This window comes from Elgaria multicarinata, chromosome 5, assembly GCF_023053635.1.
Source record: "Elgaria multicarinata webbii isolate HBS135686 ecotype San Diego chromosome 5, rElgMul1.1.pri, whole genome shotgun sequence".
Classification (NCBI taxonomy): Eukaryota; Metazoa; Chordata; class Lepidosauria; order Squamata; family Anguidae; genus Elgaria; species Elgaria multicarinata.
Genome location: NC_086175.1, coordinates 45,038,705 through 45,064,482, shown reverse-complemented (window position 1 = coordinate 45,064,482; position 25,778 = coordinate 45,038,705). Strand labels below are relative to the sequence as shown.

Sequence of the window (25,778 nt, the reverse complement as noted above, 5' to 3'; positions counted from 1 at the left end):
AGAATCATTATTATATATCAGATAAGATGCATAGGTTTTCTACATTCTGTTAAGATTCCTTATTTAAAATCCATACAGGCTGTGTAAAGTTCCTTTGATGTGTATACATGTTTTGACCTTTTGGGTTTTAAAGGAATTCAAGATTAACAAAGCAAAGACAAATACCCTGTTTAACAGCTTAGTCCTAAAATACCCAAGATGCAAATCATTTGCACCATGAGCAGCTGTGGAGGTATTTTTGTAAGATATTTACACTATTTGTCATTTTCAAAGGAAACCATCTCTCCCCCACCCTTTATTTCTTTTTTCTTTGGTTCTCTGATCTGTCAGGGGGACAGAAATGTAGCATGAACAGTTTGGGCTGCCACACTTAAAATCGATTCAGGCTCTGAAATTATCTTTCTACTTTTTGTTATGAGGTGAAGTGTGCGTGGGTTCTGGTAAATCAAGATACGTGTTTTGCAGCATGAAGAGAAAAACAATTTAAACGTTTTTTGAGGACCTAGCTAGGAATTTGTTCTGCGGGATGGCTCGTTATGAGTGGAATAGGTAAAAAATAAGTCTGCCTTTGGCACATGTTCTGTATAATATTTATAACTGTTTTTATTTTCAGAGGCAAGAGCTTATAGAAAAATCTGATTCTTCAGATTTGTATTTCATACTATACAGAATAATTATAATTTAAAATATTTTATACATTGTTAAATCAATAAATTCATATAGTTTCATTTTCTCCTCCCCTACATATTATTCTTTTAGGTTGCAGTCCTATGCCCACTTATCTGGGAGTAAGTCCCATTGAATTCAATGAGATTTATGAGTATGGATTTATAGGATTGCACTGTTAATGCCCACAGTATCCTATACTGTCTCTGCCCTGCTAGCACAACAGGAACTTAGCAGTTTGTAAAACAACCAGAAATGTGCTGCAATGCTCATTTTTCGAATAGGGCAGATCAGAGGAACTCACAGATGGTGTCACTTGTATTAGTTCAACACACCACACTGGTTCTAATGCTATCCATTATGCCATGCTGCATTTGGGTATGGTTGCTAAATCTGTTCCTTTCTCTATACTACAGACAGCTCAGTCTTGGTGCATATATTGCATGTTTTGACTCTCTGCTTCTAGTACACAACTTGAACATTAAGGCCTTAGTTTGTCAGGAGTATGGGAAGAAATACTTGCAGTAGGACAAGAAAAGGGCTGGATAATATATGGCTTGCAGGCCACATGAGACCCTCCCGGTGTGCCCCCTGCTGCCTCTTGAAATACTCCGATTTAAAATTGTGAGGAGCGCCAAAAGATTCTCTCCAAGCTGGGAGAATGGTCATCTAAATGGCAAATGTGATTCAGTGTAAGCAAGTGTAAAATGATGCACATTGGGGCAAAAAATCTCAACTTCAAGTATACCTTGATGGGATCTGAGCTAGTTGTGACTGACCAAGAAAGAGATCTTGGGGTTTATTTATTTATTTATTACATTTCTAAACCACCCAATAGCCAGAGCTCTCTGGGCGGTTCACAAATTAAAAACATTCAAAGTATAAAAAACAGTATAAAACCATAATATAAAATACAATATAAAAGCTCAACCAGATTGTGGGTTGTGGTTGACAGCTCAATAAAAATGTTGACTGAGTTTGTGGCTGCTGTACAAAAAGGCAAAGTCCATGTTAGGCATAATTAAGAAATTAATTGAGAATAAAACTGCCAAGATCATACTGCCTTTATATAAATATATGGTGCGACCACACTTAGAATACTGTGTACAGTTCTGGTCATCATACCTAAAAAAAAAAGATATTGTAGAGCTGGAAAAAGTGCAGAAAAGGGCAACTAAAATGATCAAGGGACTGGAGCAAATCCACAGTGAGGAAAGGTAACAACAGCTAGGATTGTTTAGCTTGGAAAAAAGGCGAGTAAGTGTTGTACAAAATTATGGATGGTGTAGAGAATGTGGATAGGGACACATTTCCCCCTCTTTCATAATATTAGCAGTCAGGGTCATCCCATGAAGCTGAATTGGTGGGAGATTCCAGGCAGATAAAAGGAAGTACTTTTTCACACAGTGCATAGTCAAATTATACAATCCACTACCACAAGATAAAGTAATGGCCGCCACTTTGGATGGCTTTGGAAGTTAGTTGGACAGGTTCCTGGAAGAAAACGCTATCAATGGCTACTAGTCCTGAGGCATTAATGCTACACCCAGTATCAGAGGCAGTAAGCTTATGTACACCAGTTGCTGGGGAACATGGGTGGGAGTGTACTGTTTGCTGGTCAGCTATTGTGTGAATAGAATTCTGGACTAGATGGGCCAGCATGGCTCTTTTTATGTTCCTAAAATATAATAATAATAATAATAATAATAATAATAATAATAATAATAATAATTGTTTTAGTGCTATGGAACAGTTTGCCAGCAATTTAATTATTTTTATTTTTATTATTTGATGTTCCCTCCCAGTGTGGTCCACTGGAGGAGATCTGGGTGGTGGCGTTAAAATACCCTCCAGAGACTGCCCTCATTTGTCCACACCTGTTCTAGAAGAACATAATCACCTATTTTTATGTGATTACTTTGGTTGGGCTAAGAGCTACAACTGAGAACAACAAGGTGAATAAGAAGCTTGATTTATGTGCATTGTTTCCTCACAAGGATTTAGTTCTTGACATTTCTTAAACAACAGGGAATATTATGAAGTGCTTATAAATTACTTGTATATTAATTCAGTTAAGCAAAACTTTCTTTTATTTAGAGCTCAGAAACTAGAAGCTCTCTTATGGACTCACAAGGAGATCAGTTAACCTTTGAGGTGTAGCAGTCACACCTTTAGTACGTTGATTGTTGTCATGGAAATGCATTGGTCAAAATCAGGAGTGGGGGGAATCTCCTTGCAATAAAAAGCCTTGCCTTTGATCTCCAATAGAATAGATACATATTTTGGTTGAATTTGTATCCTTGTAGAAATGCACACATGGGGTATTTATTTTTTAAGTCACTAAAAACATACGATATGGTATAGTTTAAGAATTATTAGATAAGGCAAAAAAGGTATGAAAGGAAAGGTTTACATAAATTAAGGGTCAAACTATATGTGATGCTGAGTCATGTGTATAGTTTTTGCCTGCCTATTTGTTTTGGTTGCAAAAAGAGGCTGTAGTCTTGCCTTAGAAGACCTGCATTTGAGTAGGAGAAAGAGGGACTGGACTGAATATTCTGTAGCACACTGGTTCTTCATTTGGCTGAGAAGGGGGCTTCCCTGTAAATTCCAGTGAAGAGGGGATCTGTGTATGCAAAACTGGATTTAAACATTGAATTGCTGTCCCCACTTTTGAACAGGCCAGCAATATCATAAGAATTGCTGGTGTGGATGCTAAAAGTAGAGGAGCTTTCCACTGAGGACACCTTCATGCCAACCACAAAAGAAGCCAGTGAATTCAGATGGACAGGGAGACTCTCATGAACAAATTCTTTAAAAAATTGGTCTATTGATTTACAAGTTCAAAATGTACAATGAAAATCTACATAATGGGCATCTCAATATAAGAAATTACATATCTTATATTGTTACATATTTTAATGTATATGTTGTCAAATACATTTGGAGCTGGATTGTTTTTCTAAGTCTAACAACTAGCTTGCTTAGTTCTAGTCTTCCATATCCATTTCTACTCTTCCATGGAAATAATAACTCCTAGATCATGTTCCCATTTACGTACATAATTATTCTATGAGCAATTTCATTTTTTAAAAAGTAGATCTATCCAAACAGGCCTTTTATATTCTTAGAAGTTATTAATCATTTTTCCTTGAATATATATATACACATTTCCATAGAAGAACATTTATTTCTCACTTGAAACTAAGGAGGTGTAATATCCCCATTTTAATAATTCCTTCTTGAAATGAAATCATGGCATCAAAAGAGTCATTGTTCCAAGTTCATTAAGATTTTGAGATAAAAAGTTCATCAGGAAGAGTTATAAGTATATACAAGATGAAAAATAAAGACATTTGTGGTGTAGTCCTATGCATGTTTAGACAGAAATAAGTCCCGACATACCCCTGCCAGCGATAATGGGACTTGAGGGTTGTCTTTTTCTATACATGCACAGGATTGCACCCTTAAAGCTAAACTACAGTGACAAACGAATATCTAGAAATAGGATATTATTTAGCTTACCCTTGTGATCTTACTATGACCCAGTTTGCATGATATGGTGGGTTATTGTGTGTTAAATAACTGCAGATGAGCCACGGCATGTGCACCCACCATTTTAAATATGCAAACTCCAATTAGGGCGATTGGGACTTGGGATTTATGCTCATAAAATGTCATACAAACTCGACCACTGTGAATTATTTGAGGGTTAAACAACTCTTGCATGACACTCTTCTAGTAGTAGGGCTATGGGAGGGTTGTTTAACCCTCAAATAACCTACAGTATGGTGGCCAGATTCACACAGTATGCCCCAAATCCCAATTGGGGATTGCATAGTCAAGCGTGCCAGCCGCATTTACCCTGCACATGCTGCAGCTCATCATGGTTTAAATAACTCACAACGGGCCAGCTGTGTTGTATGAACCAGCCGTATGTGAAGAAACATCTTTTTCATGTTGTTCAACCAGTAAAACCTTTTCTGGAACAAAATAGTTGGCTATAGCTACCAATTCTACTGCTTCACGATAGATTATAATGGGAACTTAAATCCTTATGATTTATGCTTATAAAATGAATTAACAGAGAATGTGAGTGGATTTTCCTTGCCAGATAAAATCTAATATTAGTCTTTGCCACTTTTTGTAAAGTTGGTTGTTATATTGTTTTATTGCATGATTTTTTCATTTGTTTTTAATTCTTTTGTAACCTGCCCTGAGAAACTGGTCATGTAGCAACCAGTAAATACTAGTAATAAATAATAATTACTGGGATTAAAATATACAGAAATGTAAATATTGTTTTCAATGTACTCATTTTCTTTGCTGCATTTTCCCCTTATCCACCTCTCTCTCTCTCTCTGGAGGGAAAAGTTAAAGCCTGGATCAGGAAGGATTGAGTTGTGTCTGGCAAGGCAGGGCATGCTTCAATGGAAGCCTTGATGGAATAAATGCTTCCTTCCTTGTGACACCCTCTGGCTACTACATGCTGGGGGAGTGGGTAGGCTATAACAGAAAGAAAAAAATGTGCCCTTATGTTTAGAAAAATCAAGTTCCTTGCAAAATCCACTTAATCCACTTAATCCAGACCAGTTCTGAAGTAGTTTTATGAACATCTGTGGAATTGAAATGGCAGTATCTTATGTAACTTAATAACCATAGCTATTATTATTATTATTATTATTATTATTATTATTATTATTATTATCCAGCCTTTTGCCCAATACTGGCAATTATTATATTTATTTGTATCCTGCCTTTTGCCCAAGGTGGCTATTAAATCAGGGGTCCCCAACCGTTTTGGATATGTGGGCACATTTGGAAATTTAAAAAACTGCTGTGTGGACCACTACAAAATACCTAATCAGTAGATCACTACTTTGGCATCTAGCTGTGGTTTCTATGGTTCTTACGCTGCAACTTATTGAGCAGAAACGTTTGTTTTGTGCCTGTTGACACCACAACAGCCAGATTTACACCAAGCAGGATATAGCACTATGAAAGCGGTATATGGTATGTGTCATGGGCCCCAGCAGTTGTCAAGGCACTTCAATACCACTATAAAGCAGTAGTGTGGCTCCTGCCTCTTATATACTGCTTTCATAGTGCTATATCCTGCTTGGTGTAGATCTGGCCAACGTTTCTTTAATAAGGGATTGTCTAATTCGGCTAATTGCTGTTGGTGCAATATAGCTAATGTTTTGGCAATGTCCTGTAGTTGCTTCTTTTTGAGAGGAGGTTATTACACAGATAAATTTTATACTGGAACAGGCTTTAATATTCACTGAGGTACAAGTCCTATGCATAGGGAAAGCCAGTATGAACTGTGCAATGATTATCTGATGCATGTAATTGCAGCACTGACTAATTATATATTATTTCCAACCTGATGTGATGTTTTTTCCGCAAGAGCGGATTACAAAAGGAAAAAAAGTTAGATCCAAAAGCAAAATCCATCTGGAGTTTGCAAGAAGACTCCTAGAGAAGGTGACTGTATTGTTACTCCCTGTTCCATGGTTCTTTCCTGTAAACACAATCTGCCAAGTAATTTATGTATTCCAGTATAAACATTTTCCATGTATTTCTTTGTGGGGTGGGTGGGGTGGGGCTGAATAACTTCACAGCAAGTCAGTTCTTAATGTAATAGCAATTCTAAGGATATTGAGGAAGAACACGAAAATTAATTATAGGAAATATATGTATAATTAACTTCAGACCTCGCACCACAGGAAATCCCAATGTGATTTTTAAGGAATGTTAATTACAATCTATTGTTATCTTAACAGATGATCTCTTTTTAGTAAAATAAAAGATTCTACTCTTCTCTGAGTAGTAGCCATTGTTAGTGAGAAAAACTACTTCTACCATTGATGCTAATCTTTGCCATTGGCACTATTAGAAATAACCTTTATGGTAATAACTGTGCTACCTAGCACTTTATTCAGGGTGCTCTGGTTTAAGAAAAACATTTGAGACATTTTAAACAGAAAATGGTTGTTAACATATCTGTGCGCTAAAGCATCCACAGGTGAACAATGCCTCTATTTGTAGTAAGGCACACACACATGTACTATGAAGGCTGTGTGTGTAGTGCATAATCCCTGTGCCTTGAATTCAGCCCTTTCAAAAGGGTACCATGGAGGTGACTGCTGCCTTTTCAGAAATATGAACCTGAATTTGAGGGCCTTACCTTTTGTAAGCCTAATCCTTGGGTATAAACAGACATTACCAATCTAGTGCAATATTGACATATCCTAATATCCAGTTTCTGACCAACAAGCTTTTCTTTTTTAAAATTTATTGCATTTATATTCCGCCTTTTTTCCTCCAAGGAACCCAAGATGGTGTACATAATCCTCCTCTCCATTTTATCCTCACAATAACAACCCTGTGAGGTAGGTTGTCTGAGAGCCTGTGTCTGGCCCAAAGTAACTCAGTGGGTTTCCATGGCCGAATGGGGACTAGAGCCCGGATCTCCTGACTCCCAGTCCAACACTTTAGCCGCTACACCACACTGGCTCTTGCTTGTTTCTTTATCACTGCTAGGTCACATATCACTTATTGGCTAATGGGAAATGGGTTCAGGTTTGTGGATCCCTGGTCGACAGCTGTTTGGCCACTGTGTGAACAGAGTGCTGGACTAGATGGATTCTTTGGCCTAATCTAGCATGGCTATTCTTATGTTCTTATTGAACGAATGGGGAGAATGCTCTATGCATGTTTCCCCTAATATCTTTGGACTACTAGACTTACCTAGGCTGCAATCCTATGAACCCTAGAAAAGCTTACCAGAGACTATAGGATAGATTAGTTCTCCCTCTCTGAGGTCAATGGAAAAGGAGGTCCGCCATTTGAGAAGGAGGACTGCCCTCGCAAGCTGCATCATTGAGAGAGTGGAAATCTCTGCAGCCCTTTCTTCTCTGAGGTCCTTCTCTGAGAGGGCAAAAAGGGTGTGTGCTGAGGGTAGATCGGGAAAGGCTGGGATCCTGAGGATCCAAAGCTTTCCTGTTCTCCTTACATACCCTTAAAGCCAGCAGAAACTTTCAAAAAACAAGGCCTAATGATTACTGGGTGGATCAGTGTTTTTCCAAGAAATTGAATGGTGTTTGGTTAATAGAGTCCTAAATTTTGATAATTTGACACAATAATAAATACAATACACAATCTATTGTGTCATAAAGTTATTTGTAAAAATATATTTATAATTAATATGAAATTTAAAAAATCAAATAGAATTTTTATTTTTTATAAAAACGACCTTTAATTCCTCCCCGCTGTTGGGTGCAAGGCTGTTGCAGCAAAAAAATAACATAGAGTCTTGTGGCACCTTAAAGGCTATCTAATTTATTCTGATGAAGTGGACAGTGTCCACAAAAGATTATTCCAGAAAATTTGTTAGTCTTCAAGATGCTACCAGACTCTTTGTTGTCTTTTTTTAATAAATAAATAAATAATTGATTTTTATCCATGCTATTTTTTGGACGCATGCAGTTAAAACCTTTTAGGTCCAAGGGATATGTGATACTGAAAATGAGCAGAGAGAGGTTTTTCAGGCATCCAGCCAGAGCTTGAATCAATATCTGATTGTATTCATAGAATAAAGGAGAAAATTAATAGTAGCTTGGCAACCAGGGAAGTATTGCAGGCACCCTATCTCATATTGTGTAACAGCTGAATAAGATTTGACTAAGATGGTGCTAAGTATGCAGGAGTATTTGGTATGTTTAAATCCTTAAAATTAGTTTAACTTTTACAAGTTCGACTATTCTACAAAATAATAGATTTTATCAGTGCGCATCATTGCATTTGGCGGAAGTGATCATTCTGCTGAGCTAGAAATTCAACCACACCTATTTGTTATTATCGACCTTGAATGATATTTGTTATTATCAACCTTGAATGATTGTGGTAGGGTGAATATGAGGATACTGCCACTTTAAGAGGAGAGGAGTGCACTTAATGTATTGTTGTTGATATGCATAGATAGAATATATGATTTGAATGTATCTGGGACACAGGTCAACAGGTTTATTTTATGTTGGTTGCATGAAACCAGTCTATGCATCCTGGATTTTGCTGGAGGTTGATAGGACTTTTTTAGTCATCTGTGTAGTACTTGGAATAATGATAGTGCGGCTCTTTTAATGGCATGCTGTTCTGGGCTGCAGATTTAACATACCTAAGTGCTACTATTTTGTTTCCTGCTTTACACAGCCAAGGCACTGAAGATTTCAGACATACCCTTAGCAGTTGTCATAATGAATGAAATGACTTAATAACAGAATAAGAGGGTTCACTGAATAATTATTATTATGCCATTACAAGATTCTCAAAATACCAGATAAAATATATGAGGTAGTCAACGTCTCCTAGAAATTTAATCCGTCCGTTTCTGGATTTTGTAAATTGGTTCAAAATGAAATCTACATTCCAAATCTTACTGATCTATGGATCAGTAGTTGGGGCTAAATTTTTCTTTCTGTTATTTGGCTGTCAGGAGTCTGCCCCAACCAAGAAGATAAAAATTAATTTAATATCATATTTTTTAACATAGGGCAGAATCCAAAGAGCGATGCAACTAGTTCTGCATACTGAAGTTTGGTGTCGAACAACAGCTCCAGTGTTAACTGCTACAGGGTAGTTTTGAAAGTATTTTTTGGTACACGGGGGTGTGTTAAACAAACAAATAAATAAATCTCATTGAGTATGTGTAAACCCTTGAGAATATATTAATTTATTAACTTTACTTGGTTGGTTTACAAAGCAAATGAAATGATAAAAACACAACAATAGAATCAGAATGATTAAAAGCTAAAAATAGCAGCATTTGGAAATGCCTAAAGTAGTCCAACCATAGGCTCTTACATATCTCAAAAACTGGCAATTCAAGGATCCTGATATTTCCTAGTAATATTATTTAACAATCTCTTTCAAAAGTTAATCATTACTGGATAATAGATAAGCCACAAAATATATAAAGTCAGTCTTACAAGCAGCTCTTTCCTGGGCAGTGATGGCACAAATCCACTGTTGGGAAAAGACAAGAAACACATAAGGAAGCCTCAAACACATACTTTTGCTAATATAAGCGAGCTGTTTGAGAAGAATAGGAAAAGATTTCTCTTACAACTTCATTTACTTCTGCAGTTTACAGATGAAGAAAGGAACAAACATACTGTACTCCTCGACCCACTTGATCCTGGCAGATAATGTGATTTCACTAAAGAAGGTCACTGCACATTCTCACTCCCAGTTACTTTGGGCCAGCGCAAACTAATTGTAGCGTGAAAAATTGCATCGCTTAACATGGCATCTAGAAGATGATATATGTCACTGTAGTGACTTTTATTATGAATACTTTAATGCACAGCTTTAAAAAAACTATTTTTATAGCAGATGGATACAGAACGTTAGTGGGTAGTGTTGTCTTAGTGGCCTGACCTTTTGACCTGTATATGCATAATGCTAACCCATTCTTTATTTAATCTATGGGTTGTCATGATGTGTGAACTCAACTGCACTAACAATCCATAGTTTGTTAACCATGAACCCAGAAAGAGAACCCATGGTAAGCTTGAACTGTAATGCCAAACTGGGCTCTCCTAACACCACTGACAAAATTGACTGGTGTTTTTTTGCTTCATGTGCCCTTCTTTCCTTTTTACCCTTCTGTAGGAAAGATCTTGTAAGAATTAATGTTTAGCTTGCATGTGCTAATCTAATGCTTCATGACCAGAAGAAGAGGGAGCAAACATGAACAACCAGCAATGTACTTTTATTATAAGACTTGTGTAAATTGTGAGAAGCAATGTCTTGTAGTAACTTCCCACTCACCTGCTCACCTGGAGCACACAGCATAGCCCTCGATTAGTAATAGGTCAGCCACCATGTCTCTTCTAACCTTATAAGTTTTTTACAATGGAAAGAGGAAACCTAAGCTATGCACTTCACTGGCTGAGCACTGCACATACAAAGGGAATGAGGAGAGACCAGTTTCTGCCTTAGAGACATAGGAAGCTGACTTATACTGAGTCAAATCATCAGTGCATCTAGCCCAGTATTGTTGACACTGATTGGCAGCAGCTCTTCAGGGTTTCCAGCAGGAATTTTTCCAGCCCTACTTGATGATGCTGGGGATAGAACCTGGGACCTTCTGCGTTCAAAATATGTACTCTTACCGCTTGGGCTTTGGAGCCTCCCGTGCTAGCCTAGGCATACAGCTTTCTCTCCTGTCAGTCTTAAGTATTACTGCCCCCTTAAGGCAGAATGAAGACAGCCATATTGCAGCCTGACAAAAACAGTGAGGTGTTGATTACTTCTCTGAGGTCTAGGGGAGCAGTTACACTGAGTCAGTTCCTGTTCTCAGATTCTTGTTGCAAGGATTGACTTCCACCATAACTTCCGTTGAACTAGAAAACTTGTAGGTGGACAGCCAGAGCTGAGAGTATGCAACTACACCCTTAGTAATTAATTTAAGGGTTGCCCCTGTAATGTAGTGTCAATAACAAGGGTTTAAATTAATGTGTGACTGTGTTGTGACTGCTAAGAACATAAGCATAGCAAATGCTGACTCATTCCTAGCACCCGATCAAGACAGAATGAGATTTCCCTAGTATAGTCACTGGGGAGAGTAAAGACTGAATGTTCAATGGCCTTCCAGTGCAAGGAGTGACTAAATGAATCAGTAGGACAGGTTGATAGTTTCTTCATAAAAGGCTTATTTACACAATTTACTCTCCTGCAAAAATCACGCACCTCTCCTGTTGTTCGGATCATATTACTTCCCTGCTTAAATCTCTACACTGGCTACCCAACTGCTTCTTTTAAAAATATATTTTAATGTGTTTTTATTCTCTTTTTATTTTATTTTATCTTGTACACTGCTCTGAAATTTTGAATGGGGAGGGGTATATAAATATTGTAAATAAATAATAAACAAACAAACTGCACTTAGATCAAGCACAGGTTCCTGATCCTTGCCTTCGAAGCTCTTCATGACACTGCATTTATCACTTCATTCTAATATTCCAATACATTCCTGCCTATGACATTCGCTCCTCTAGTTTACTCCCCTATAATCAATCTCTCTCTCTCTCTCTCTCTCTCTCACACACACACACACACACACACACATATATATGAGCAGGAACACTGAGGGCTTCTCCACACAGGCTTTTCATCCCTCAATTTTTACTGGGGCTTCTGCTTCCGGATACTTTGCAGGATTAAGATAGTTCCTTTACACACACTTCCCTCCCCCCTCCTTTCCCCCCTTTATTTGCAAGTTCAATATGTGTCATTAAACAGCACCATGTAGTGGCTGTAGTTATGGTAGCACTTACTCTATACACAGGACAAATGCAAATAGATTGAAATTGAATCTTTTTGTTACTACATTATTTCCATTTTAATTTAAGCTGCGGAAATGCTCAGAAAGCATGAGAGAGATACTGGAGGTTGACAATGCCATGTAAAGGACCCTCAAACTTCCATGAGTAACCAATCTCAATCACAGGATAAAAGCCCCATGTGGAGAAGCCTTGAGAGGGTTTAACACACACACACCGGTGATACTGATCTGGATTGCTTGGGTGGGGAAGCTTCAACCTTGGATTAAGATCATTGGGGGGGGAGTACCATTTTTAACCTCCCCAGCCCCCAGCCCCCCGCTCCCAATCCTGATCAAGATACCTGTTTTCTTGCTACTGATCCCTGCAGTCCAGCTGCTAATTGACTCTAGAGATGGCCATATTGCCTGGGCATGGTATATCAAGTTAAAGCTTGGATAAGCAGATGGTTTATGCTCTTTTGATATACACAACAGATAGGGTTTCTACTCCTGTGCAATGGATGTGGGATCTCGGGATCTCTCCCCCTCATCATCCTTCTGTGTCCTCAAATCAGTAGCATGATTCAATAGATATACAACTTAATGGAGCATGTAATGTAATACTGACTTAAAACAATGAGTGAAAATCAAAAAGGAAGCTTTGCCAATTGTTTGCTGAGGTGTGTGTGTGTGTTTAAAATGTAAAACTGCAGTAATTACCCTTATCTTTAGCTTTTGCAAGATATCTTATCTTCTTTGACATGACTAACCTTCTTTGACTTCCTGTATAACTGCAGAACTTACATACCTGCATTTTATTTTATTTCTCATCTGGTCATATAAACACCATGAGCATGCTTATTATGGTTGCAATTCCAAACAAAATATTGGTATGCCAAGTTACAGAGTATAATACTTGTTTGGACAGAGCTCAGCAGACAAATTGCTAAATAAATGCTAGAAAACACTGTTCCATGTGATGAATTCATGATGCGATTGTAATGGTCCGTACACAGTCATCTCTCTCTCCCTTAGCTGATTACAGCAATGGAGGACCTATGAAGTTTGTCATAGTAGGCGTTATAAAGGCTTTCAATGCCCTGCCACTTTGTGCTGGCCATTGCAGAGGGTGGGGGAGGGTGGGCTTCTTTGTTTTTTCCTCCAGAAGTTTTAAGGAATGGAGTGGCTCTGGATCCAGTGGATGGGGTGTAACTGCTCCCCACAAGATGGATGTGCTCCTCTATTGGTGGGGCTGCACCCCACAGAGGAAGGGGATCTCCATACCATCCAAAACCTCTCCAGCTAGTGGTTCTACATTGCTCTGCCTCTTAATGGCATTTAGGATTCTATTGTTTTATTTTTCTACTTTATAAACTGTTTTTAGAAGGGTTTGTCTTGAAAGGCAGTATAAGTTCTCTCTAAATAAATACAAAGTTAGGATGAAGACAGATGTAATATAAAAGAGAGAGCTACAAGGCCAAAACAGACATTATTTTAATTCTAATCTAGCAGATATAATATTATTTTTTACTCTAGAATAGGTACAGGGGCCTTGATCAAGATCACGTCACTACAGTGGTGATAGGGGAGCTTTTAAAATCACCACACTGCTATAAAATAGAGCAATGCCTGTTTTACATGAATAGATGCAGAATGAAAGCTTTGTTAGTATATTAGAGGTAGTCTTAATCAGTCTCCAACTGCACTTGGTCTCAGCAGCATAAATTATTTTAACATTTCAGATTGTTAAAACATTGTTTTGGGTTTATTGGACTCCACAACGCCTTTTTAATAAGTGTTTGTTTAACTTCCATAATTGTTGCCCCCTTTTGGGAGGAGGTTACAATAAGAATAAACTTTGTACTGAAACAATCTTTAATATGGAACGATGTGCATGTCCTTCTAAACTACCTACCGGCATCTTGGAAGTTAACATGCTCAGCGCAAAAGGATTTTTAGAGCCCTTATGACAGCTAAAAGACTTATACTATCATGTTGGAAGGATAATTGTTCACCTCCCATAATGCAATGGACTGAGGACTTGACAATGCTATCAACATTTGAATGGATGTTATATAGACACCACTTGCGAGTGGATAAATATGTGGATATTTGGTCTGCTTTTCTTGAAACCTATGCATAACCTTCTCCCTTTTTTATGAATGGTATATCTGATGAAAAAATGATGATATTCCTATGTATGTAATGTTTCTTTGTTTTTCTTTTTTACGATTTATTTTTGTTCTCTTTTGTTAAATTCACAATAAAAACGAGAAAAAAGAAAAAAAACAATCCAGATTGCTGAGTTGTGCAGAATAAGCACTTCAACTCCCTAACTTTAATTAAAAAATGCTGATGGCTTCCATTATAGGAATGTTCCTCTTTGAAAATAGTCAGGTCTCCATTCGGTGCTAACCAGTGTTGCTTACTTGAATTTGGTGTTGATTCAATTATGTACAAAGGTCCCCACGTCTCAGTTTCTGCACTTCTGACACAGTTGATCCCTTCTCAAAGATTCAGATTAGTTAAATTATTATTTTTGTAAGGAATGGCAGGATGAAAAGATATGTCTGTTTTGGTGGTCCAGTGTAAAGCAAGTATAGTATGATAAGGGTCTTCTTTAGATTAAGGGAAGATTGTGTTTCCTGGTTCTCTTGTGCAATTGTAATGGGACTAAATTACATGACTGGAGAGGGTGTCCATGTAGTCTATAATGGAAAACTTCCCTTCCTTTCACTGCTCATATCCCTGAGTGGGACAGCACCCTCTAGTGGATGATTTGTAGCACAACTTCCTCTGTACACCACAGAAAATCCTGAGATATTTCAGCAGAATCAGGATATCACAGGGTTTTGTTTTTTAAAATGGAATTACCAGGGGCTTGCATGGGAGATGTACAGGAGGTTGCCGACGTTATCAAAACTTCCATGAGCTGCCAGTCACAAGTGTGCCTTATTTAGCTCGTGTGAAAAAGCCCAAGGAGACAGTACTCTGCAGGACAGGAATGACCATCTCTGGAACACAAGAAGTCCTTTTTTAGTTTCTGAGCTTTTATCAGTCTTTGTCCATACAGTTTTCTCAGCAATTACGTAGGCTAAACACATGCTTTTGTTTTAGAATGCCAGATAACACTTGCATGAGAAGCTCATGAATGCTTGGAATACACACAGCCTTTATAACGCCTCCTATGACAAACTTCATAGGTCCTCCATTGCTGTAATCAGCTAAGGGAGAGAGAGATGACTGTGAACAGACCATTACAATCGCATCATCAATTCATCACATGGAACAGTGTTGCTGAAGTGACCTACTTTTCCTGTTCTGCGTTCACAAGGCTAATCCTGTTTAGCATTGCTAGGAGGGGAATAGGCACACCAAAGAGTGCTTTGAGCTGTGCAGATGGCCGCCTTCATTGATGAATATTTGTTTAAATTGTTTGTTCTTCTCTTTTCTGTAAAGTGTGATCAGGGGAAGGTTTAACATAGACAGCAGAAGCAGCCCATTTTGCACAGGGCTGATTCATAGCAGTGTTCATAAGGAGTATCCATTCATTGATATTTACACTACAAATTTCTTTTAGAGGGTTTCAAAGACTGTTGGCAAAAGGTGAAAGTAAATGGACATATAGGCAGACCTTTGATCAGAATTTGTGCTCTTTATTGAGCCTTAATGTTGTTGTCCCTGATAAGGGAAGGATTGTGCTTTATAAATTGCTTTATTTGCTACCGAGCAATATTCGGGGAGGTATTATAGCCATTTAATAGCGCAGAATAGTACTTAAACAGTTCTAGTGGCGAATACAGGGAAGAATATAAACACCATTTTAAAATTTAGATGTAAGTAAAGTGTTCTAGCCTTAAGGTGCTGGTTGCGGTGTTGTTGTTGCTAAAAATGTTTCATAGTAGCTGAAACAGGAGAGCAGCAGTATTTATGTATTTGGATTCTGGCCCACCTTGGTCTTGGGGTAGGTAACAACAATAAAACTGAGCTCCAATAAAACCAATAACTAAAATACACATTAATCAATTTGAATTCTAAAATACAGTACCAGAAGCAAAACTAGGTCACACCCTTTTGTCCTAGGCCTTTAAAGCCAATCCATTTAGAAACATTTTTCACCATTTTTGGAAAATATGCAGGTTTGGTTTGGGCCTTTGCAAATGTCCAGAGGAAGGACTTTTGAAGAAGCTGTGGTAAAATAAACTTTTCATTTTCGAGTGGCATAGTCAATATTAGAGAACGCCCAAGGGCAGCCTTCCTCAACCTGGTATCCTCCAGAAGTGTTAGATTACAACTCCCATCATTCCAGCCAGCCAGTAGTCATGCTGACTGAGATGATGTGAATTGTAGACCCACACATCTGGAGGGCACCAAGCTGGTAAGGACTGCCCTGGGATGGTTTCAAAAACTATAATAGCCCATTGGGAAAGCATTCTCTAGGATATGTAAGGATCGAATCCCCTTAGTGCTTTATAGATGAAAAACAACATCTTGAAGTATACCCCTGCCAAGGGGGCAGTGAATATACTGGAGCAATAGGGTTACGTTAGCTTGGTGACCTACTCCTGAAATATCCAAATATTCCTGAAATGCAGATCTATGTAGAATGCTTTATAGTAAATTAGTTTTGATCTACAAAGACACAAATGATGATTGCTACGTTTCAGTCAGACCAGAATGCTTGCAGCTTTCTTATAGGTAAATTTGGTAAAGGATACACCTGGGAACCACTGAAACCTTCCAGGCACAGCAGTAGATCCAAGTTGAGGACAAAGCTAAGAACCTCAGCGACTATGGACTTTGCTAGACCAGGCTATATTCCGGGCTGATACCTGGGATTGCCCCTGTGCGTCCAGATGACACAGAGGGGATCCCAGGATCAGGGAGGGATCATCTCTCCCTGGCCCCAGGATACAGCCCTACAGTTGGCCCCGGTTTTCCCCGCGGTCTCAGGCTGAGCCCAAGACCGCGAGTGTGTGGCCCATTTATGGGCCTTTACTCACGTGGAGCCGGGAGTGGTGCACAGGGTGTAGCGCTCCTCAGGGCTGGGGGGGGGGAGCAGGGAAATCATTTTTTTTTTAAAAAAAACTTACCTTGAGTCACTTGAGCGCTCGTGCGCAGCCAGCCCTTTAAAAAACATTTTTTTAAATGGCAAGCGCAATGCCTCTCTTCTTGAGTTTGTTGCGACTTACGTGTAAACGGGGGTGAGATCTCGTGTTATTCACAACGCGAGGTCTCCCCCCCCTCTGCCCCAGACTTTCAGGTAGGTCTAGCTAAGACATAAGAGGCAGAATGTCATCAGGGATCCCATACTCGGGATGCAAAAAACTCCCAACAACCTGTGGACAAGCCCAGCTGAACTGCACAATGAGTCAACAAAATACCTTTTGGAACGACTTCCTGCCTCCATCTTTTTATATTTGATAAGGAGAAAGGATAGTTTCCCTTATCAATTTCAACTGAATTGTTAAATCTCAAACTGTTACATAAAACTTATAAAATCTATCTATAAATAAATAAAGGATAGGATACATACATAATACAGTACAGCACTCCCAGGGTAAATTAAAAGTGGGAATAAGAGAAGGCTCTAATTTTATGAATGTAATGGGTGTGGATAACCAAGATAGAGGAACATCTTGTGCTGGGGGAACTTCAAATAGGTTATAGGACATTGTAAGGAAGTGGTAAACCAATACCTAAGTCTTATTCAATAACAGTAATTAATGTTCTAGTATCAGAGGATGCTGGTAAAAAATTCTTCTGTCTCCTGCTTGCTCATCCTAATCTATCATTAATAGCATTGTAACATAGTAGAACTTTGGTGTTCTTGTATGCCTTTCTTGGTGACTTTTTTTGGGCCTATCTTGCTCTGCTGAATCCTAATTTCAGTTCTGGATTTAGTTTAGAATCAGAGTTGGCCTATATCTAATACTTTCCTTTTGCCTAAACATATGGCTTTGGTTTTGGAATTATGATTCCTGACCTCTACTGTTTCTGGACTTTTCTGAACTGAACTCAACATTACAATGATGTCACAGTCAGACATGCTGGCAGAAATAGAAATACCCATGGTCTTGAAATGCAGCTAAGAAATATATTAATAAATACATAAAATAAATTGTCAGGCAAACCACAGAAGGGGATGGAAGTTTTTGGAAATATAGGGTGACCATATGAAAAGGAGGACAGGGCTCCTGTACCTTTAACAGTTGTATTGAAAAGGGAATTTCAGCAGGTGCCATTTGTATATATGGAGAACCTGGGAAAATTTCCGCTTCATCACAACAGTTAAAGCTGCAGGTGCCCTGCCCTCTTTTAAATCTGGTCTCTCTAGTATAGCTCCTGCACTTTAGCTGTTGTGATGAAGAGGGAATTTCACCAGGTTCTCCATATATAAGGATGACACCTGCTGAAATTCCCTTTTCTATGCTACTGTTAAAGATACAGGAGCGCTGCTCTCCTTTTCATATGGTCACCCTACGAAATAGCACTGTTGGACCATCAGAGAAAATTCAAAAGCCCCAGTAGAACAATACTTTTAAAGTGTTAGTGAGCAAGCTTTTGAGTTTACCTAAACTTTTCTTTAGGCTGGATGTTAAGCAAAGTGTTTTGGAGAATTCAACAGCTTGCTCTCTACTTTGTGACCTTTTAGTTGCTCCTAATAAAAGAATTATCCTGTCATGGATTTTCAATTTACAGCTCTGTTGTCATAATGCCTGACATCCCATTTGGAGAATGCAAATAGTTTTAACAGTTTAACTCTGAAGTGTTGTTGCTATTATTTATTATCTAAATATATTGTGCTTGCTAAGGATGAAGAATATTCATTTTCATGGTTCTGACTTCTCTTAGATGTACTTCGAGAGACAGGATCAAACCGTTTCTCTTTAATTAGAGAAGCTGTGATACAAAACGCAAAGCCTTCTGCCAAAGCTGCAGAAGATAGAGTGGATATATGGTTGGGGGAAATGCTGAAGGCACAGGCTACAATCCTGCTCACTCTGTATAATCTTCCTATCCCACACCAGGCTGCCTCTGTATTGAGTGGAGCACTGTTGTACCAAATGCGCTGCAATGCTTCACTGCCATCCATGGCAAGCCAGGACCTTACTGCTTCTCACTTTTAATCAACCAGGGCCCTGTTCCTCCCCAGGGCCCCATGAGGTGTTATTCCTGCTCTGTTTGTGTTAGGACCCTTGGGAAGAAGCCAGGTGCTGGATGCTTCAAGATGCCTAGGAGAAGCCCCCTCCACACCCTGTTCACTGTGCAAAAAGAAATAAAAAAGGAGCACGATTGCAGCCCCAAAGTGGCCATAATCTGGCCAAAACAAGCAAAGAGGTTGAGCGATGATTCATAGAGCTACTGGCTTAAAAATACATTTAGGTGTCATGATGAATTAAGTAAAGCAACAGTGATTCTGTTGGAAATCTAACCATTATAGAACTCTAGTGAAATTATGTGTTATAACTATCCAAAATTCTTTCAACAGAAAAAGCTGCTTAGACAATCTAATGGATGAGGATGAAAAAGACAGGGCAAAGAGGTGAGTACTCAGTTTTGTGGGAACTTAATTGTATGCTTGATAAAGCTAATTTTTTGTCATTTAACCAATCAAAAGAGAGGAGGAGGAGGAAAAGAAAAGAAAGCCTTGTACAACATGAAAAACAATTGAATCTCAAAGAAGTGTTCTGTACTATTAGTTTTCCTTTTTTAAGGGATCCATCTGAAGACCTTCTTGTGGCAGATGTTACTGGTTTTCTTATCAGAGAATAGCATCTGAACTAATACACACACACACAAAATTCATGCTTCCCATGAAACACATATTTTTAGTGCTTGAAGTACGTAAAAAGAAAAAGAAAAAAAGAAAAATGAAAGATAGAAAGTGATCGAATGTCTGTTTTGTTATGAGAAAAGTGTAAATTTGTGGAAGATACACAGGACTATTTGTAAATGGGACAAAAAGGTTGCTGTTTGCTTAATACAAACTTCCCCAACCTGGTCCTCTCTAGTCCAACACATCTGGAGGGCATCCGTTTGGGAAAACCTGATGGTCTTATACATACAGAACAGAGTAGATCAGATACAGACATTCATTTATTTATTCTAGAAATGGATTAACTGCCTCCTCCCTAGGTAAGGTTTAATAATATATGAAACTAATAGAGAATAAAATATTGGATATAGGCATTTATTTATTTATTTATAGAAATGGATTAACTGCCTTTTCACTGGATAATATTTAATAATATGTGAAACTAATAAAATAAAACATCATGTGCTTAATAATGCTACTTAATATTTTTGTAGTACCTTATAGCATCCCAAGCACTTTTTATGTGTTATCTAATGGTCATCCATATAACAACTTGGTAAGATGTCAGTATTATTATACTCCATATTGCAGATGGAGGAACTAAGGTTGAGAGAGAGTGACTGGCCTAAGGCCACTTACTGAGTTTATGACAGAGGTGCAATTCGAACTGGGAACACACTTAGCCACTACACTATGCCAGCTGTCATAAAACCAAACAAATCTCAAAATATAAAAATAAACCAGCTTGCTGCCCCAAGGCTAGCTAAAGAGGAAAGATTTCACTCGTTTCTTAAAGTCAGGCAGAGATTGGCTCAGACAGGCTTGGAATTTAGCCATGCACATATGACAGTGGCAGAGTTCCTGTCCTCTAGATAAGGGTACAGCTGGCAAGTGGTATGGAGCTGATAAAAGGCATTATGGGCTAGTGCTGCCACCTGGGAATCCAGCTGCAAGGCTGGATCCCAGGAGCACCATCAGGATATGTAGAGGAGGGGGGAGTGTGATCCCATCAAGAACAGATATAATTTCTTCTCCAAGATCAAAAGAGCCACCAACACCCATAATCCTCCCCTTCAGCTAGTGCATCTGGTGCTTGGTAGATCCAGATATACCTTGCCCCAGTCTAACATATCAGTCATGAGGAAAACACATTTTCCCAGAGCAGACAAACCACTCTTTTCCATCCTTGGATAAATAATAGTTTCAGTACCATTATCACTTCTAATTCACTTTTTATTCACCCTGTTCCACTTAACAGCCTGATAGAAGGAACGATGTCTAGGGAAAAAAATCTGCTGCCCACCTCCTATATTACTAGGGCTCGATTGCAAACAGAGTTTCTATTCCCCAGTCTTCTCTTGGTGTTCTCCCCCAATCCACCCTCACCATAGGTAGAGGCAAAAGTTGTCATGGAGCCATAGTTGCAGGGAGCAGAAGTTACTTTTTTACGGGACAGTTTTTTTTAAAGGGAATTGAGTTTATCCCTGGATAGGGGACAGAAGGAAGAAGAGGAAGTTCTATCTAAGATGCCTCTAAAACATTGTTTATTAGATTTTAATAATAATAAGTAAGATAAACTTAATAAACAGAAATTGTCAAAGTGGGACTACATCTTGTATGGAGCTCTTCTACACTGCAGGAAAAGGAGTTGGAGTGCTGATAGGAATAACAACAACATTTTGGACATGAGCCAAGAGGCAGGGGAATGTGCCCTTGGAGATTCTATGCATACCATGCCTCTGCCTGATGTAGTTCCAAGAGGGTAAAGCAACACTATAAGGAGAAATTAAAAGCTAGGGACAACAAGGACAACATTTCAATGGAGCATTACATATTTCGTTTTATGTTCAAAACTGGCACGAGGCTCCTGTATTTCATGTTGGTACAACTATACTGATAAGGCTGCATAAAAGAGATTGCTATCATCCAATTTGGGGTGTCTGAGAAAGTAGGAAAGGTTTTGTTAGAATAAAAGGCTATAATAACTATCAGATCTGGCTGACATCTGGAATTTTACAGCAGCTGTTTGCTAGTAGTTTTTCTTCCCCCTTTCTTGACATCTTTATTTTTGTGAAACCAGAAGATTGACGGGCTTATATAGAGCCTTTAGAATGCATCTGGTTTCGTTACCCCCACCATGTTTCTTTTCTTTTTTTTCCTAATGAAAAAAAATATAGTCTGGGCATTGCTATTTGATTCACTCTTATCTCTTTTCCTATTTCTTCATTCCCTGCAGCTTTCCTTTGATAATATAGGTCATGTTACTCTGTTGCTTAGCTCTCTCTTTTTCTAATCCATGTATTATCATGATAACAGAAGGGCACTATTCCATACTAGATATTCTACAGAATATAGAAGTGAATAAGTTCATTCCTTTACAATTCACAAGGAGCTTTTGCCATAAATGATACTCCTGAACATTGCAAATATGAGTCTTGTATTCACGCATATGATTAGCATATGAACTGAAACTTTTTCATGTCTGTGGGGAAAATAATGTAATGTCCCCACTTGGAAGCAATACTTTTCTCCATGAGATGGAGAGCAGATCAGCATGAGGTGATGTCAGGCTTTATGTGCTCATTATTTCATTTGTATGTGCTGCTACATGGAGAAGAGTGGCATTTACCATGTGGGAAAACCCTCCTTTTCCAGTGGCTTTCATTGATAGGTTGGACAATATCTTTTCCTAAACTGGCTCATTGCATAGGAGGGACTGGGTACACACCTGCCCTCCCCTCTCACCCAGTGCTCTTGCTCCATTTCACCCGCCTGCACATCCATGTGAGGAAAGAGCATCTCAATATGGCCTATGCATAAGCCAGAATTGCTTGATTGATCCCCCAGAAAAATCCAGTAATAATTTTGACCTACATGTATTGGATTTTACATATGTAGGCCATATTCGAACATCTGGAACCTGTGTGGGGCAAGTGGAGGCAGGCCTAGCCCAGTATAAATCTTATGCTGTTGTATCCAAACTTAGTGCTCTCTTCCTTGCACTAAACTCCCTTTTCTGAGGTAAGACAGAAAATGAGTGGGGGAGAAAACATTACTTTAGACCTCATCTCATGCCAGCTTTCATTCTCTGGATTCTGATGTGAAGAACTACTGTCCTTAATAATACACTATAATAAGAAATAATTCCAAATGCTTGCATTTTTGTGCCTAGTAACACTTTTCTCCTGTTCATTAGGGCTTCACGTAACAAGTCTGAAAAGAAGAGGCGTGACCAGTTCAACATTCTCATCAAGGAGCTCAGCTCAATGCTTCCAGGAAACACTCGTAAAATGGACAAAACCACAGTACTTGAAAAAGTCATTGGGTTCCTTCAGAAACATAATGGTAACAAAATAAAACAACCAATTCCTGCTAGTCAGGATGCCGAAGACAGTGCCTCCTTCTCAGCACTGACTAAACCCATCCAGCCTTTACACGTCTTCAATTAAGGAGCAAATCTCCAAACAGGAAGATCTGGGCAGATTTGAACTCTGTCATCTCTCTTTTTAGTAATTCACCACTGAAAGCATCCCTTACCTTTGGAGGGAGAGTGGTGCTCTCTGCTGGGCTTCTTTACATTCTCCTGCTTTTGGAACTTGGCAGCTGTTTTGTTATTATACAACAGGAAGTATGAGCTATATTCTTAGTGGGAGGGAAACATTGAAATTTCCCAGTTAACTGGCCAGCGTAAAAAGCAGGATGGCCATGCTCTTGTCACTGTGGCAAATTTCAGGTGTGGGATTGATGGACGAGAATAAGGATGGGACTGTGCAACTTCCTCTCTATAAAATTCAGGAAGAGGAGAAAGGGTGGTTTTCTCTCATGTAAGCTGTACATATTGCCTTATTGGTAGCTATATAACATATTTTTATTTGTTTAGAATTCTCATCACAGACAGAGATTTGTGACATCCAGCAGGAGTGGAAGCCTTCCTTTCTCAGCAATGAAGAATTCACCCAGTTGATGTTGGAGGTGAAAAATGCAATTTTTGCCTAATTGTGAATGAGTGTGTTCTTCTAAAGTAAACTCTGGCTTGGCAAACTGGGCAATTTTAGTCTTCAATTGTAGAGGTCAGGGAGCTCTACAATAAAAAAAAGAGACAGAAAACCGTGCTGGCTGGGGAATGTTGGGAGTTGTAGACTAATACTGTGTAAACATGCATAAGATTGCTCCATAAAAATATTTAATATGTATTTATTTATTTAAAATATTTATATCCTGCTCTATATCACTAAGATCTCAGGGTGGTGTACAGATAAAAACATACATTATAAAACAATAAATATACACAGTTAAAAACAAATTAAACCATGATCCAAGTTGAAACAATATATAATTTAAAAGCAATAGATACAGTTAGATTTATCAGGTCGCAAGCTTGCTAATCATAAAGCAAGTCTACTGCTAATAACAAAGGAAAAAAATATAGCTTTTATGCATTCTTTCTTGTGCTTTTATTCCAAAATATTGTAATTTAGTATCAAAAATAAAAATAAAAACTTGACAATTATGACTCATGATTATTGACCTACGGTGTAATTTGTAGTTAGTTACAAAGGTACTTTGTAAGCTAGCAAAGATTTTCAGTTTACTATACGGGCAGCCATTTTGTGTTCGTTCCCTAAGCACCTAATGCATTAGGCTAGTTAAATTAGACTAGCTAATTATACTGCCGTCTTATCAATAAATTGCATTGGTGTTTTGATATCTAAATGTCCAAAGTCCTATTGTTAGATACACTGTAGACATCCAGAGAACATCCATTATTCCTATCTACTATCATTAACACGCTTATCCTGTAACAGTTTTTTAAGCTGCAATATTATACACATTGAACTCAATCGGGATTTACTTCTGAGTAGACATTCATAGGATTGCGCTGTTAAACTCTTAGCAGAAACATATTAAGTATGATGGCCTTTCAGTTACATCCTGTTAAGTTACTTTAATATTTTATAATAAGAGCCTCCAGAAGGTTTTTAGTGATTGTCGTTTGGGCTTGATATGAAACTGAATTTTCCATATTTGCATATATGCATTTTGATAGACATTAATTACATTGAATTGCCTCAAATTTAAAATGAGAAGACATGGCATACATTTTATAATGGTTTTTCTTATTATTAGTAGTATTACTATTATTATTTGCTAAGCCTTTTTCTAGCAGGGCTCACCTATGTTTAATAGCTGTGTAACAACTAAAACATCAGCAGGTCAAGTTTTTTGTCCCATCATTGCATCTGCAGAGCAACAAAGGCTTCACCTGTTGAATTTCTGCTTGGCTTGCAGCTGTTATCAGCTTTCTTTAGTACAGACGTGGCTGCTTCAGCTGAGTAATCTTTGCTGAAAAGTGTGCCATCCTTCTGTTGCACAAACTGTTTGCAAACTGAGAAGTAAAAATAGAGTCATGTTTGGCTACATTGACGTGATTCTCCCATAACATCCTGATGAGGGTCCATCTGTAGAATGTATAATGGATTCAAAATAAATAAATTATTTACACAAACAAATCTCCACAGTAACAAGCCCAACAGAGTTGTCTCTGGAGAATTCCTTCTTCTCTGGGTTAAGTGCTCCAATAATACAAAAATGTTTTATGGCAAAATGTAGTTTATGGGACTGATGAATCTCCCAAAGGCTCATTCAAATTCTTAGAATCTTTGCTTCATTTCTGGGGAAAATAGTACCTTCATGATTGCAAACACAAAATTGAAAAATGTAATAAAATTTGGCTATCCTGCTTTTTTGGGGTGGTGAGAAATGGAACATAAGTGTCATATAAACCAATTCAGGAACGAGTAAGTGATATACAGACACACTTTAGCTATAAAAGTGTTTTCACTGATTGAGGAGACGTACAACAGGTAACGTATAGTCCAAGTAATTAATGTAATTTCAGACCAGGTAATTAATTCTTCAGATTACTTTTGTGTATGCCATAGACTCTGGATGGAATTTTCCATT

General features: G+C 38.3%; 1 protein-coding gene across 4 annotated transcripts in view; it reads left to right on the top strand.

Annotated features, from left to right (window-relative positions):
- NPAS2 (neuronal PAS domain protein 2) overlaps positions 1-25,778 on the top strand; it is a 72,731-nt gene that overhangs the window by 10,317 nt on the left and 36,636 nt on the right. For all 4 annotated transcript variants that reach the window (XM_063126260.1, XM_063126259.1, XM_063126262.1 and 1 more), the window contains exons 2-4: positions 19,488-19,541; positions 23,011-23,159; positions 23,695-23,786. In XM_063126260.1, the coding sequence (XP_062982330.1) occupies positions 19,488-19,541; positions 23,011-23,159; positions 23,695-23,786 (295 nt within the window). The remainder of the gene's footprint in view (positions 1-19,487; positions 19,542-23,010; positions 23,160-23,694; positions 23,787-25,778) is intronic.